This window comes from Serinus canaria, chromosome 18 (genome assembly GCF_022539315.1).
Source record: "Serinus canaria isolate serCan28SL12 chromosome 18, serCan2020, whole genome shotgun sequence".
In the NCBI taxonomy this organism is placed as follows: Eukaryota; Metazoa; Chordata; class Aves; order Passeriformes; family Fringillidae; genus Serinus; species Serinus canaria.
The window spans coordinates 5,762,816-5,779,461 of NC_066331.1; the positions used below are offsets into that span (position 1 = coordinate 5,762,816).

The 16,646-nt window shown below is 42.3% G+C and overlaps 1 protein-coding gene across 6 annotated transcripts in view; it reads right to left on the minus strand.

The window, feature by feature from the left end:
• Positions 1 to 1,991: 1,991 nt before the first annotated feature.
• Positions 1,992 to 16,646, minus strand: part of CACNA1G (calcium voltage-gated channel subunit alpha1 G) — a 141,258-nt gene continuing 126,603 nt past the window's right edge. For 5 of the 6 annotated variants that reach the window (XM_050981292.1, XM_050981289.1, XM_050981291.1 and 2 more), the window contains 3 exons: positions 9,401 to 9,590; positions 6,781 to 6,953; positions 1,992 to 3,090 (listed from right to left, as the gene is read on the minus strand). In XM_050981292.1, the coding sequence (XP_050837249.1) occupies positions 2,236 to 3,090; positions 6,781 to 6,953; positions 9,401 to 9,590 (1,218 nt within the window). In that variant the 3' untranslated portion in view covers positions 1,992 to 2,235. Of the gene's footprint in view, positions 3,091 to 6,780; positions 6,954 to 9,400; positions 9,591 to 15,929; positions 16,071 to 16,646 lie in introns of all 6 variants that reach the window. The other variant, XM_050981293.1, reaches the window with a different exon arrangement.

Sequence of the window (16,646 nt, forward strand, 5' to 3'; positions counted from 1 at the left end):
GGGATGGCAATTTTAGTGGCCTAGCTAGTTTCTCAAACTATTTAGCACATGTAAAAGGAAAAGCTAGGGCTCATTATGGCTGTAAAACCAAAAAGGGAATAGGAATATTTCTCAGGCTTAATGCACTGTAATTTTATTATTTCCTTAAATATGATCTGGGGGAAGAACTGATGAAAGGTTTGTTTGAAATCATTGCTTTAGACAGGCTTAACTCTGGATTTGGGCTGGCATATGAAAGAGAGCGGGCTCTGTATGGGCCTGTGGTGAAGAGGGGAAAAATGTCCCAGCCAAGAATTAATCTAACTGCACTAAATAGTACAGAATGTTAATCCTCCTACTTCAAATACACTGATTGCCTGACTTCCTGCTGAAAGCCCTTACATTTCTCCTGGACATGGAAATCAGTAGGGATTGTTTACGGAGTAAACATCCTCAAGTGAAAATAAAGGGGCTGTGGGGTATGAACAGCATCTTCTCCTTGTGTGTACGCTCCAAACTAATGCAGATACACATGGTGGAAAGAGCCTAATTTCTGAATGGATAAAAGGCTGTACATCAGCATGTTGTAGTGATTTTCAAAGATTGGTAGTTCTCAAAAAGTTACAAACTCCCGACTGAGAGAATTAGCACAAATCCTCCTCCTGTCTGTGCTGGCATGATCTGTGGACTTGGTTTCAAGCCTGTGACTATTGGCACACTTCAAAGCATGCCTGCAGTCTAATTTAGCTTACATCTTAATGTGATTTCATGGAAGTGGAGTGGAGTTAATGTCTGGCTTCCATCAGTCATGAGGAGGGGCCAACCTCGAGTGGTTTTCAGGCTGTGCTGTACAGTTTTACAGATTGCTCTTGGCAGAGGACGCTAGCACAGGGGTAAACAGGTAATTTTTGAGATGATTGATGTAATAAAGTAAGGACATGCATTCTGCCTTTATTCACTTTGTATCATCATGTTGCTGCTTAAGGCTATTGATAGATTGGAAATAAAATTGCAGTTGGGGTCATGTAAATTAACTCTAGCAGTGATTGCAAAATACCTGGCTATTTTACTGAAAATCAGCAGTCATTTCAGTACCTGCAGACTTTCTGTAAAATAACTTGCAGAAGTGCCTTGATTCAGTAGAACATGAGCATATGATTTTAATTGTCAAGAATTACTTTAATATGATCAACCTTCAGGCATTCTAGGCAAGAGCTTAACTTTAGGCATGTGCTTAAGCCCATTGTTGTGCCACATCTGCCCTGATTTCACCCACTGCAAGTCTTAAACTTGATCTCACTCTCCTTTCCACAGAGTGCAGAGAGGAGGAGCTCTGCTGGAAACTGAGGGGTGAGGGAGGTGTAAAACTCAGCAAAATAAAAAGTCCATTTTGGAGACACTGCAAAAACATCTCGGACGTAACCACAGGCCTCTGTTGTCTGTTTCCTGGGAATGCATGAAAATTAACCATTGACATGATTTTGTGAGTTGCCAGTGGATGATCTATAACATCCACTATGATCCTCTCATAGTTCAATATCTTGTACTGTTAAATGGCTCTGCCTTCACCATCTTCTGACATCAGCATGTTGGACCTTCCTGTGTCTGAGCACTTGCTTTCATACTCTGAATGTCAATTTTATGCAAGATTGGAATATTTTGTTTAAAAATTGCAACTGCGTTTCTGTACCACACAAACAATTGTTTTCCCAGAATATCATTGAAGTTCAAGGGGAAAAATATATTACATCAAATAATCCTTATTTACTGCTGACTGTGGGATACATTTCCTCTGTAATGCACTAATTGGCTACATTTTGTGCTTTGCGAAACAAAATGAAACCCACACCAAACAAAACAAAACAAAAAAAAAAAGAGAAGGGATTAAATATATACTTTTTAGGTTAAAATATTCATAAAAACCAACTTTATCTCAGAAATATTCCAAGATACATAAAATAGAAGAAAATTAAATGAGTCTTTAGTCACAAAATGTACTACATCCCGTGATACTAGATTCAATTAATTTAATAAAATATAATATACATATAGATTCTGCACATTGTATTGCTTTTACCTAAGCAGAACATATGCTTAAGTAAGCGTGATATAGGTTAACCACTCTTTTAACCAGCTGGTTCTTTAATCTTTCTTTGGAAATTTTTTACCCAGGGCCATTTTGGAGTATAGAGTTTTTAATTTTTTTTTTCTGTTACATGAAAGGAAGAAGACATTTGGCACCAACAGAAAAGTAACTCAGGGGTTCAATTCTGTTTGATCAAAGGAAAAGCTAGGAAGTGTCAACAAGTCTTTCTTTGGGGTAGGAGATGTTGACATACTGTCTGGAAGAAGTGAATCCCCTATATCCACGGAATCCTTGGACTCACAAGATGGAGCACGCCTCCTCAAGCAAATGTCTCCACTGGCAGGTGAGATGCTGTGGGGTCCCCTAGGTACCAAGCTCTGCCCATCAGGTGGATCTATAGATATACAAGGAGGGCTCAGTTTCTTCTTCTGCCGTGTGCCTTGCAAGCATTCCATTTCACTGACCACCTGACTTATAAAGCCAGAGGAGCTGGACGTGGAATGGTGCTGAGGGCTGTTTTCTATGGAACAAATCTCTATTGAATGTCTCCTTTGATCATCTAACCAAGAGGGTGGTTTTTTTAGCAGACCCTGGGTGTCTACACTGTGATATTTCTTCAGGTCCTTCAGTACCACGTTGCCGGTATTGCCCACGTTTCTCTTAGGTGTGAGAGGCTGACCCTCCGAACAGGCACTCGAGGCTGTGCAAGTTTCTGAAGTGAAAGGCTCGGAGGAGCTGTTTATTTCAGATACTTCTTGGTCCATTGAATCTTCAGGGGTCTCCTGATACGAGTCTGCACAAGCACAGGATGCTGGTGCCTGCTTTGAAATATTATACTGATTGTGGGAATGCTGCTGCGTATGGACGCTCACCCGACTCCAGGCAGCCAACTCATTCACTTCTGAGGGCATCAGAGCCACTGGTGACTCCTCCTTGGGCACAGTGGGAACATTTGGGTCAGAGAGTTCACTCACCTCAGTGTGGAGATTCTCCTTGCTATCCAGAGAGTCATTCCTTATAGCCATCTGTATCAGAGCGCAGAGGGGTTGGGGAGGAGAGGAGTTGCCAGGTGAGAGAGACAGACCAAACACAGGTTAGTACAGGCAAGGCACAGCATTTACCAGGCACTCAGCTCTGCTGAGATCTCTCAGCACAGACCATTGACTCCTATAGCAACCTGTGTTGTGGGTTCTACTGGTTCCCATTGTCAGGGATCTGTGGGTTTGTCCCTGTGTTACAGACCTTCACTCTTCCTAAATGGTTGACCTTTAGCTTTCTCCTCTAAGGATGGAGGGCTGCAAAACCAGAATGCCCACACTCAAACTTACTCATGTTCTTGTCATGCAAATGATGAAGGTCTACAGCAAAGCCCTCGATAATTTCAGTAGGACAGGTGTGAGCAGGAGAGAAAGATGTGCAAGTGAGCCTGTGTATTCCCTTCTCTAGCCCTCAGATGCTGAGGGCCTGGAATAGGACCCCAAGAGCCAGCAACACCAGAGCAACTTTTCTGTTTGCCAGCATCACAGCAACAGCCTGTCCCTGGCTTTGGTCCCTAGGCTGGAGCCACAACTCTGCACCATCTTATGGCAGGAGCTGGAAACACTGGAGTTCAAAGCTGGACTAATAATAATCCATAATTATTTCAATTCATTCTGATGCTTCAGTTCAGGCTTCCTACCTTACTCAGCATCAGTGCCCGCTGGCAGAGGGAACCTTGGGCATGTTTGAAGGCTTTGCCTTTTCACTTGTCAAAAGGCCTTGTCAAAAGGCTTTATAAATCAGCAACATTAACTGGCCCTTAAAGGCAGAGTATCCATTTGAGAAAACTTTTAAATGATCTTAAAGATAAAAATCTTCACAGGGAAATTTGAAAGAAACACATACACCTGGTACCAGTCCTTTAGAAAAGTTTAAGGAGATGAAATGATGAAATTCCTCACGCTAAGGAATATTTTCATGACAAATCGCCCCAAAATGATCATACAGTTTATATAAATATTGTTCCACAAGGATCATTTGAGCCAAATGATCTCTATCCAGAAAAGCCCTCATCAGCTGCAGTGTGTCCATGTCTGCACAGAAACACAGAAACCATTGTCTATTGCAGCATCTGCACATTGTGCTCCCTTTGTCAATGGGGATGGCTCAGAGAATTTTTAATACGGCAAACAATTTCATCCAGTGCTGGTGAATCCTTTCTAGTTAAAATTTCACAGCATAATGCTGGCAACTAATCAGTCAGGAGTGAAGTTATTCTGGTCTCCTCAGCACCAGTAGTTTTAATGAGTATTTGGGAGCATAAATCATGTTCATATCCTGAAAAGAGACAGAGACCACATGGAAGTTGAATACAGAAGCAAAAAGTAATGGTTGTCATTACTTTTGCTTGCACACCAACCTGTGTTGCACACCACGACAGTATTAGTCACCACCAGCTCTTTCTTTCTCTATAAAACAGGCATCTGTGGTTGTTGTTAGTAGTAACAGTACAAATGTTTTACTGGTTTTAATGGTTTGTTTGAAAAATAAAAAGACCCTCTGCCATCTCAGAGGGGTGTACACCTGTAGCAGCCACACCTTGGTGTGGGCTACACCTTTGATACAGAGTCCTGGAACTACAAAATCAATATAGGTTTAATTTCAGGCAGAATTCCTCTGGAGAAAAGCCTTTGTGCCATGCACTGCCAAGGAGCACAATCCTCAGCGCGAATGTTTTCCCAAAGCATCCGATCCACTCATCTTCCTCTGCAAGTGCATTGCTAATTGTCAAATATCCCGGAGTCTAAACTGGACGTTACTGTGGGGGCTGTGCTTGCTCTCCAGCACTCTGGAGGGAAAGGGAGGTTAAACACACAGGTTTTAATGCTCAGGGAAAGTGCAAGGGCCAGGTATGTGATGGACAAGGTTTATCTATTATGGATTTAGGAGAGGAGAGGGCATGAGGGGAGGGGAAGGGAAGGGGAAGGGGAAGGAAAAGGAAAAGGAAAAAGAAAAAAGGAAAAAAAAAAGCCAAATCAGAATTGCATGCAGTATATGTAAAGATAAGGATAAATGGGTACTGAAAACCAAACTGCTTTGCCAGTTTGGGCTATTTGATGTGCTAGTGAGATGCTAGTGGTAGCAATAAAAAGGAGTCAAGTAGAGAGCACTTGAGCAAGCAGAAGTGCTGTGGCTGTAAAGGGAATTTTGCCTTTTAAAGGACCAAGTTTCCCAGTGTCTGGTCATCTAGATTGCAACTAACAGTAATAGCAATATCACCAGAACAACCTCACTGCTCCCATTAGCCAGACTGGGAGCTCCTTGCTGCTTAGGAGCCTGCCCAAGGTAACCCTTCATGGGTTTGCCCATGGACTGTGTCTGCTCACTGCCACAAAACTCTTTGCTCTCTGACCTGTCACTCCATGAGCATGTTCATGTCACTGCATGAGCAGCCAGAGGGAGGAAAGGAGGGCAATAAATTGACTCAAACATATAAAAAGGTCTACGAAAAGTAGCCATCAAAGATGTGAACAAAATTAGATGGCTAACATGGTAATTCATTCTGGCTAGATCCCTTCAAAAGGATGGGTCTGTTATTCATTAGAAAGCAAGAGAGAGTGGTTATGAACTGGAATCATGACATCAATTAGTTTCCCCATTAGTGGTGATTGGGATAGCTGGCCAACCCCATGCAAATGAATACATGCAAGGAATTTCCTATGTCAATTTAGTATTACAGCCTAATGTAATTGTTAACCTTGGTACTTCACATCCATTTTTAGAGCTTAATGAATCAACTGTCTAATTTCTTAATGTTGATTAAAAGACTAAAGAAATGGGAATATTAATATATGGGGAAGAAATTCCTTTTGAAAAATAGAACTGATCCCCTTTGTGTATGTAAAATCAGGCATGGAAATACTGAATAAAGCAGAGTTTTTGAATCAGATGTGCTTCTGGTCCCTGTCCAGCTGCACAATCATTGAAATATGCTTAAAAATGTGAGAGTGAAGCACAAGTTTAAGTATTTTACTAAAAAAAGATAAGTCTAAACTTATGCTTCCAATCAACCAGACTGGAATCTTTGATTAGATCCCTTGGATCTTTGATTGAATCAGGATTTAAATCAATGCCAGGCAAAAACCAGAGATAAAACTGGCTGCAAAATAAAACATGTTCTGCTGGTCATAAAGTCAAACTTTTTAAAAGCTCACAGTTGATGAAAAAATATTTTAATTTTCAATTCTCACTGTAAAACCAGTATGCATCTTATGATGGTTTTGCATATGAGATAACCAATTTCTATGGTTAGAAATTGGTTATCTCATGACTAGAGGAGTCAGAGGAGGGGTGGCCTGGGATGGAGCCTGCAATCCTCGTGTCCTTTCAAACACTGAAAAAATCACAGCAGTTAAGAATGAGTTCCTCAACCCCAACGAGCCCCTGAGGAGCATTTGGCTGCATTTATGAAGAAGATTTAAAAAAAAATAAAGCACTAACAATGTGGAGAACATTTAGGCATGTTGCCAAAGGACATGATACTCATCATGCACGTTCTTTGGAGACTCCTGGATGGCTTTCAGATCAAAAACCACCAACCATTTTGTTATTTCTGTAGGAGAATTACAGCTCTCTGGAGGTTTCTCTGTGAATCCCTCCTTGAATTTGAAGCATGGTTAACCAGGAAATGCATCAATATAAAAGCCCAGCAGGTTTCTGATCATAACTCTGCTTACCTGTCTGCGGAGCAGCCTTTCAGCAGAAGGGGAGTGTGCCTGCTGGGAGAAGACCTGGTGCTTGCTCTCCCCCACCAAACGGTCATGAGCTCTTCCATGGTGGAAATGATCCTTTGGGATTTGCAGGAGGGAGCTGGTGTCTGCCGGCTGAGACTGCACCGATGCCTTTGAACCTTGCAAGGGGAAGAAGAGGCAGGAATGGGACGTGTTAATCCAAGGGTTGCATCCCAACCTCAGTGACCTCCCAGGGAAAACTGCTCTGCTGCACCTTGGATCAGACAGGCACAGTGAAACCACTGAATTCAGCAACTGGCTCTCCAGAACTAGGAAAAAACCTCCCAACTACTAATAAATTACTCCAGTATTGTCTATTATTTCATTTTTCTTGGCATTTTCCCCTGATACAACCGGGATTAGCTCCTGTTGAGAACAGAAGAAAAGGAACTACAAGTTCATCTGAACTGGCAATACCTGCATCTCTGCTTTTGGGCCAATAACTATGCAGGCAGCCTCACTTCTGAACTCTGCAAATATCTGACTTTGAAAGGCTCTAGAAGGTGCCCCCATGCCTGAACCAGCATGGAGACCAACTGCTGGGATCTCCAAACCAGCATGCACACACTGGAAACGAAGTGAAAGGGAACAGCACCTGGCAGCTCTCAAGGCTGGTTTTGCAAAGCCTCCCAGAAGAAGGAAACACATACTCTCCAGCCTCTTCCTGACCCTTCATGGTTGCTGGCTACTACTTCTAAAAGGTTTGAAACTCTGTGTGCTCTCCTCACACACAGGCTCAATGTTTTTCAAAACAATTCATTTAATCTGGACCACATCCCAGAGAATCTCATTTGTCCTGGAATCTTTCCCGGAGCAACAGCCCCATTACCAAGGAGTATTCAAACAAATGCCTCCTGCAAGTGCCAATATTTCTGACAACAAAACCTTCTCAGCTTGAAATATTCTGGCTTGGTTGTGGTGATTTATTAGAGGCGCCTGGCACCTCTTGCTGTCTTCAATGCACTCCATAATATTACAAATTGTAAACAGGTGGTGGTGACTTCCCCCACTCTGAAAAGCAGTGACATTGTAGGTGGAAGAGGACAGTGATACGTCAGAATTTGGGTACCTTACACACCTCCCAGCACTCTGGACTTCTTAAGATCATTGGAATGTCACCAGCAGGAGAAAAACACAAAGAGTTTAATTGCTTATTGTGGTTATAAGACATCAGCTTTACCTCTCCAAAGTATTTCTGCTGCACCTCAGTTGTTCTTGTGGATTTTTAAGGTGCAATGCCTGTCCCCAGAAAGCCAGGGCTGTCAGATAGGGTTATTCAGATTCCCCAAACTGAAACTGGGAGGGGAAATGTTGAAAAAGAAGGGACTCACAAATTACCCAGTCCCTTGCAGATGTAGTTTTTGTTCAAGATGGTGCAAATACATCCCAATTAAAGGTCAACAATGAAGCACTGGAAATTCCCTCTGCAGCAAACATGATTCTTCAATGCAGTCAGGAATTTCTTGATTGTTACAGAAAGCCATAAATTCTAGCTCAATTGAAGGTAATGGGAGATTTGCTATTGCTTTCAATGGAATTTTAGCTGCACCATTTGCATTATGTGCAAACAGGTTCTTCAAGACACCACTCTTGATCTTGAAAATTGTGTATTGTGGCAGAGATTTCTCACAACACCAGATTCATCTTCCTTCCTCGTGCCCACATATTTTTTTTTTTGCTTCTGTTCAACAGTAGCTATTCATCCAAATTCTTATTACTATGCAAATTTCAACATCTTATTTCTAATCTATTCAAATCTCCTACCATTCTGAACATTGCTGAAATTATGTTCTGCTTAGAGGCTTCAAATGGCAATGCTTGTAAAAACTTCCCTGTCATATTGGTGACAAATTTCTAAAATGATGGCATGTACAGACAAATTAAAGGTGGTTCCATTCAATTCTCAGCCCCAGGGCTGGCAGGCAGAAGGGCTGGGGGCACAGGGACAAGCCCTGGGAGGCAACTGCAAGCACAGGGACAGAGGTGCAGGCAGGGAGAGCCCTCCCTGTACCTAAGAATATCTCTGAATTTAGCTCCAAAGTGTATATCTCAACCATGCACACTGGGAAGAACAATTCCACACTCTCTCATTTTCCCATTCATCTCACATCAACATGTCTCTCAATTCAGCACACTTATGTTCATTTTACAGGCATTTAGAGACACCTTCTTCCCATCTTTCATAGATGTTCCCAGACAAAGCTTCTGAACAGGTAATGCTGCAAAAAACAGACAGGAGGAAATATTTCTCTACTGGGATTTCTCCTCTGGGGCCTGGTGGGACAGATGGAGCCCAGGCTGTAGGGACTGTAACGTTAGGGAACCAGGAAAGAAACAATCAGTGCTGAGCCAGGCCACTGTCACATTGCCAAAACATTCTGAGGAAAGGAGTTATCTTAAACGGCGCTTTGTAAATTGTGGAGGGTCTTTTCACAGCCATTCCACAGGTCTAAACACACGACTGGAAACCAGTGGCAATTTTCTCCTTCCTGCTGAAGAGCTTGGGAAACCACAACTCTTGCTCTATTGGAAAATCCTACTCTGGTCCCAGCTGAGAGAGGTGTACCTGACTGGGACTTGTGGTGCGCCGGTTTCCTGTCGCCCAGGGAGGCAGGGCAGGGGCTGGAGTAGGGTGGCTGGAACATGTAGCTGTCGTTTGGCAAGGAGTGAGTGCGTCCCACTGAGGGCTTCCTCACGCTCAGCAGGTCCTTGCTGGGGGACAGGGTCAGCGTGTCGTCCTTGGAGCGGAGATCAGCCTGAGGGGAAGAAAAATGTGAGGAAGGCAGGCGTGGAAGGGTGGGAAAGAGGAGAAGAACCCAGCAAGGTGAGCTACAACCACTGCAACCAGGATGGCATGATGGGCATGCACAGGGTGCACGAATGGATCTATCAGGGAGTCATCCCCTTTTGTCAGGGTTGTCAATAAACTCTCACACAATGGACCACAGAAACAGGGAGCCACAAGGGAGGAATAAACCATGACTATTTCAGAGGTATGCAAAGAAGGCATCATGCCTCAAGGTCAGCAAAGGTCACATGCTTGGCAGAACTTTGACCCTCTCTAGGTGCCCTCATCAGCAAGACAGGCTTTTGCAAAGGTGAGTAGTCTCCTCTTTTAACAATAAAAGAAAGAAAAACAAACAAAAAGACCCAAACCCAAATGCAAAAACTAGTTTATAAAAAATATTTTCTGTTCTGGCTCACAGCACAATTTTATTGGATTTTCTTCTCACATAATGAATAACTAAACCTATTTTATTGAAAAGGATATCTAAACCTACTGCTTCAGGGTGAAAGCCATTTTCTAATTAGAAGGGATCTAATGCAAGCAAGGGTTATTGTATGTTTGTTGACTGTGGAATTTTTACAGCCAAAGAGACTCTTGGAATGGGCAGCCTCAGAGGCAATATTGAGTGGATTCAGGTCTGATTTCATAAGAAAATATCTCCATCCCAGAAATGTTCTTGGGTGTTATTGTCCTGGAGAGTATTAGCAAAAATGGAAGTAAAGTCATCTTCCCAGTGTATTTCTAATGAAACAATTATTCAAGTGCTAAAATGTCTCAAGTGAAAAACACAGGAATAAGTTTGTGCCACTGCAGTCTAGTACAGTATTTGGCTGATCATTTTTGGAAAACTTTAGATCTTATTTTCTGAAAAAATTTTCCTTCACTCAGTGCATTACAGGTTTTCTGGAATCAACACAGATTTTTGATCCCAATTTTATCCTTCAGTCATAAAAACAAAATTTCACGATGGCATTTATTTGCACAAGAAACAGGATGAGATTAAAAAGGAATTTGCAAAAAGAAAAAAAAATGGAAAAAAAAAAAAGAAAAGTCATGGAAGAGAAAAAAGAAAAGGAGATCACTGTTTCAAATTTAATGAACAAAACAGTTCTGCACTGCCACGCAGCATTTGTTTCAGTCCTTGGGAAACTGCTGGTTTGTACAGAGCTTGGACACAGACTTGATAAGAGAGACTGCAATCTCCTGATATAGCTGGGGGAAGGAGAGCAAAAGCTGTGCTGGTAAAGCTGAGAGTTTGGATTTGGGAACCTCTCTGTCCCTCCCTGCCTTACCCTTTTACCCACTCCATGCTGTTCTGCTGTCATACTACTGAGCTTACAGCAGAAAAGGTGGCCTGAACCCTGAGATCTCAAACTCAGACTCTTTTGAATCTGAACATGAGAACCTGGATTTGAGACCCCATCCAAATCCAACCTTCAGTGAACCTTTAGGTTCATTGACTGGACCCAATATGGGTTATTTCCACTTTTGGATCATCAAATTGCATGAGTGAAATTCATGAAAACCACTAAAAATGGCTGCAAAATTATCTTCCCAGGTCAGGCTACAGAGCAGTGGGAGCACATGACTTTTTGGTTCTGTGGTACTTTTGAAAAACATGTTGTTTTGGCTTGACTGAAAATCAAATCCAAGTTTTCCTTGAACCAAAAAAAAAAAAAAAACAAAAACCCAAAAAAAACCCCAAAAACAAACAAACAAAAAAAACCCAAACCAAAAAACAATACAAAACTAAAAACCAAACAAACAAAAAAACCCCAATCCAAATATTTCTCAACTAAAGCCACATCTAAATGAAGTGTAAAAATATTGCATTTCGAAGAGATTTCAATGAAAGCTTGCAGTTTTTCAGGGGTTTGGGCAACTGTTGCGACCAAAAACTTTTTGGTATGGATAAAAAAATCACAAAACCCTTTGTTCAACACAGTTTTGCTTTTTTTTGGAGAGGGGAGAAAAAACATTTTTCCTGGCTGTACCTTTGAGACTTTGCAGTGCTGTCAAACAAGGTTGTCTAATCTGATTCAAAACTAGGAGGGTTTCTCCCCTGTCCAACTCTCCATACTAATTTTGAAACAAAAAGCCACGTATAAGAAGTAAAACAGAGTTTCCAAACTCTTTTGCACAGGATGCCATGAAGCATGATGGGAAATATTGCCACGGTTTAAGAGATTTTTCTCAAATAAGTGCTAATTAGGATGAAAGTCAACTAATATGGCAGAAATTTATGAACAACACAAACATTCAAAGGTAGGTACATGAACAACAACAAAGAAAACAAGAATGATCTAAAATTTTGGGAAAGGAGTTATGTCTGTTGTACAGCAGAAAAAAAGCACTTGACTGCTACACAGCTAAAAATGTCTAATGCTTCAAAGAGGAGATGGAGAGGGCAGGGTTCAAAATACTGGTTATGTCAGTCAAAAAACCACTGAATAGTCAATTTTTTTTTTTTTTCAGCATAGTGGCTGCAAGAAAGAATTTGCAAAACAAGTATCATCTTGGAGAGGAGATCCCCATTTGATATTTGTAAAAGAAACAGTCTGGCACCAGTCATGCCAAAAGCCTTGTGGTGCCTGTGGTCATAATGACAAAAAATCCATTCCAAATCAAAGTGTTGGGGCTGACCCTTCAGCAGAGGACATGGGTCATTAGCTCACAGATGTCTCTTCATGCAGGATCACTGATTTGTTTCAGATGGGGAGAAAATTTCAACCTTGATGCTTTCCAAAGCCTCTTTATTTTACTACTTATTTTACTTGTAAAGAACACATTGTTTATACATAAGTCACAGAAAGAAAAATTGAAATAACCACTCGTTCCTTGCAAGGAGCCAAGATTGTGGACAAGGGTGACAAAACTCAGGACCTAATGGCATTGAGGACAGCATTCTGTTCAGGGGAGAGATTGGTGCTATTTGGGAAGGGGCTGGAACTGAAAATGCCATTAGGTAGGTGCAGAGAGATGGAAGCAGTATTTCGAACCCTGTAAACATCAGACTACACAGTGACCAGTGGATATACATTGCTTTCCAGAGCATTAAGTAAGTGTGTGTTAATGTCATCAGGAAAAGAGTCATCCGTCAGAGCTAAGGACCAGGACTTTTCAGAGAGAATATCTGACGTCAGAGATAGAGCCTCCATCTCAGCTAGAGGGATCTAAAGGGAGAAATGATTAAACATAAGAAACCAGGACACAAATTTTTGGAAAATAAAATTAAAAAAAAAAAAAAAGTATCATAGTCTAAATACTTCTAGACACTAAAGCAATATGCCTGCAGTGGGAGAGCTACGTCATACACATTGTTACCAGGACAGAACACTAAAGAAATTAAATATAATGAAGAAATTAAAAAAAGGTGTGGGACAGTCATACTTCAGTGCTTACCAGGGATCCAGGAGGGGTTTTAAAACCATACACTAATGCTAGCATTGTATTTTGCTGTTCTTCCATCTACATGAAGAAGCAAAAGTAACACTGCTGTCATAATAGAGAAATTAATCCTCTTGGCTGTGATCAAATACAAGAGATTTCAAGATCTGATTTCTCTGAAGTTGTTCCCTCCAATAACCATCCTGGTTTCTATGATTAACTTGTTGAGTCTCCAAAGATTCCCTGACAACAAAACCATATTTTTGGGTGGGGTATGGAGTGTGCCTTTCCCTGTGCCGCAGGGAGGCTGCAGGGACCCCTTCCCCCCGGTTGTCCCCCATCCCCCCTTCCCCCCAAGAGGCAGGTGGGACCATAATTCACTTTCTCACAGATAAAAGGGCACAGGGAGAAACTTGAACCTTTATTTTGGTCAGCAAACACCTTCCTGGTGCTTTCAGCTCATTTTGGCTGGCTATAGAGTCTCTATTAGTGACGCCAATAACTGATCTACTAAAACAGCCAACTGTGTTTTTTAAATGCCCCTCAGGCCTGGCCCCAGCTGTCTCCTCTGGCATTGAGAAATCCTGACTTGGGAATTGGCTCTGCACAGCCGCACTCCTGTTTTCATGGATCTTGTGCAAATGGATCCCCTCTGAAACATTCAAACAGTCTATGAATGACCTTATCGAGTCATTGATGAAGCTCTCTCCCTAGACACAGAGGTCTTTTTATAAGAAATGTGAAAATGTCACTTCAGATTTTGGAGGAAAAAGAGGGGGAAAAGAGGACAGCGGCATGTCCCCCAGAGCAGCAGGTCTGCTGCCAGTCACTGTAAGAGGGGGTGTCTACCCTGCAGCAGGCTCAGTTCTCCCCAAATCCCCTCCCTGGATACAGTTCTTATGACACCAGGAATGGCATTTCACCAGGTAACCTCCAAACCCAGCTCACGCTTGCAGGGGCTGCCTGCTCTAGGGAAGTCCCAGGTGCTTCCTTTTCATTTCTCACTGTGCATTTTTTTGCCACCCTCTGTGCTTGAAAAGTCTTTCAGCAGCAATAAATCTTCCAAGAGAAAACAGAGAGGCCCAGATCTCTTGCATTGAAGCTGTTGAAGGACTGGGTTTTCTCACTCCTAGAAATGGCAGCCGCAGGATGGAACAAACCCAGCGATGAGTGAGCCTGGAGAGGCTCAAAATTCAGTTGAGATAAGTAAGAGGGTCGGACTCCTCTCATCTAACCTAGGCTTTGATATCTCTTCTAGCACACTTATCTGCTGGCAATGGATAAGAGAGATGATTTGAAGCCCCTGATTTAATATGAGGCTCTCCTAAAAGGCATCACTGTGAAGGCTGCCGGCCTAAGGACAGGAATCCCTAAGAGGGACCCACCAACCAGAGCCAGGAAAAAGCTGTGCAGGAGCATGGTGGACTCCAGCAGCTCCTGGTTGCTGGAGCTGCCCTGCTGGGAGCTGCTATTAATCAGGTTGCTTTCAGCAACTCCCAGCACTGCTCTAAATTCCTGAGTTGCCTGAGAACATGACAAATGGTGTGAACAGAAAAGCCAAAATGTAAACAAAATATCACCCCACTTCAGCCTTCCCAAACCCAAAATTGAGTTTGAAGTCGTCAAAACATTTTGTTGGAAACTCCTAACTGATTTAGACCAGTTTTAATTATAGACGGGGGGGGGGGCACCTTAAATTTTAAAAGAAAAAGCCATTGCAAACTGGAATGCTATATTTTTTCATTACAGAAACGTCAAAACAAACCCATTTTTTTTGCTGCAGCAGCACTTTCTGGTGAAAAATGTTGTGACAAAAAAATTTTCAACCAGCTCTCACTGAGTTTCCTACTGACCCTCTGTCTTCCCTGCCAAAGCTACTGTCTCTATTCCTCTGGCAATTATTAGAGACAACCACTTCCTATAGCTTAATAGACCCTAGGATGCAATATGGAGCAATCAGAGGGAGACATATAATCCTGCTATATAAAGATCTGCAGTAGGATTTCATTTTACCTAAGCTTGTTCCTTTCCTCTAATGAACCATCAAAAGTTGGGTAATTTAGAGTGTCAGTGAGCTCATAAACAAGCACACTGATTTAACAAGACTTCTGCTATTTTTAGCCGGGCTTTGGGTTGGGTGGGGGGAAGAGATCAAGAAATATGGAATTTGCTCAATTCCAACTGCAGCAAAAAAAAGGTGGGCTTGAACTGTTACTATGATCACTGCTGTCTTTTAGGGAAAATATTTGCTCTAAAAAATAATGCACTTTAAAAAATAGATATTTTATTCTAGGAAGTAAATGGTCTAATTTTAATCAAGCACTGTCTGCTTGAGAAAGCACTGGAGCACACAGTTACTTCCACAGTGCATCATTAAGGGCTGCCTCCCCTCCTAAATTCACTAGATCAGAGATGAGGATCTAGTTTACAGTGACCCATTTGCAAGAAGGCTCTTTAGGAAAACCCTTCAAAACTGGATTTTCATGCAGTACAAGTAGGCACAGAAGACAGAGATCATTTGATCCATCCCAGCAGCTCAGGCTCTGCTCTGAAAAACCTCACACTTCAGGCTCTGCAGACGTGCCCCGACATTGCTGTGGAGCCCTGCTTAGGAGCAGGAAGCCAAATACAAGAACCCCTCTGAAGGATGGAGATGGAATTTTGCACTTTTCCCCTCTAACACCCATGAACTGTAAATCCCAATGAAAAACTTCTGACTGTGTTGACAAGGGAAAGTCCAAGCATGTTCTCTTCCTCTTGCATTGATACACAACATCATCTACTCCCACAGAAAAAGCCAAAGTGACTTATGCTTCCAAATCCCTGTGACTGCATTACATAAAGAACTTTAACTTGCTATTAAAGGTCTCAGTCTAATTGAGTTTGGATGGAGACTTTGCAGGAAATTAGGAATATTAACCTGGTTCTCAGAGTTGTAATATTCGGGAGCTGGGAGGGCATAATGATGGCACACAGAGCCTGACAGGTTGTCCATCAGCTTCAGCTCTCCTTCCAGAGATTCCTGGATCAGCAGTGATATGGTATCAAACAAGTGCCTTTCCTAGGAAGGATGGTGTATAGCATACAGAGAGAGAGACAGCAAGCCAAATGGAGAGGAGGAAAAAAGCAAGGGATAGAGACAGAGAGAAAAAAAAGGACAGCATATCAAACCCAACAGACAAAATGAGGAAAAAAAAAATAGAAAGGGGAAAAAAAGGGTGGAAACGTTCAAGGAGAACAGCAGTAACAGGAACAATGGGACAGGAGAAAAGGAGAGAGAACAGTGCAGTAATATCACGGTGAGCAGAGACAGCTTTCCCAGCCATTACAAGAGATGGGGTGACAGCAGCTGTCCCAAGACCATGGCTGCTCCCACCCGGGGCCCTTCTTGGGGACAATCTCCCTCTCATCAAACATGGCCAGTCATTTTTGGGGGCTGAGCAGCATTTTTCCATCGGTGCTGTCAACTTCAACAGGACACTACTTGCTGCAAGACTTCTACAAACATGGTCCACACTTTTGAGCTGAAGGATCTAATACTTGACACCTAAATCCATATCCAGACGGCACAGAAATTAAAATAACCTGACTGAAGAGAAGCTGAGTGTCCTGTCCATAGAAGCTGCAGCTGAGCAGG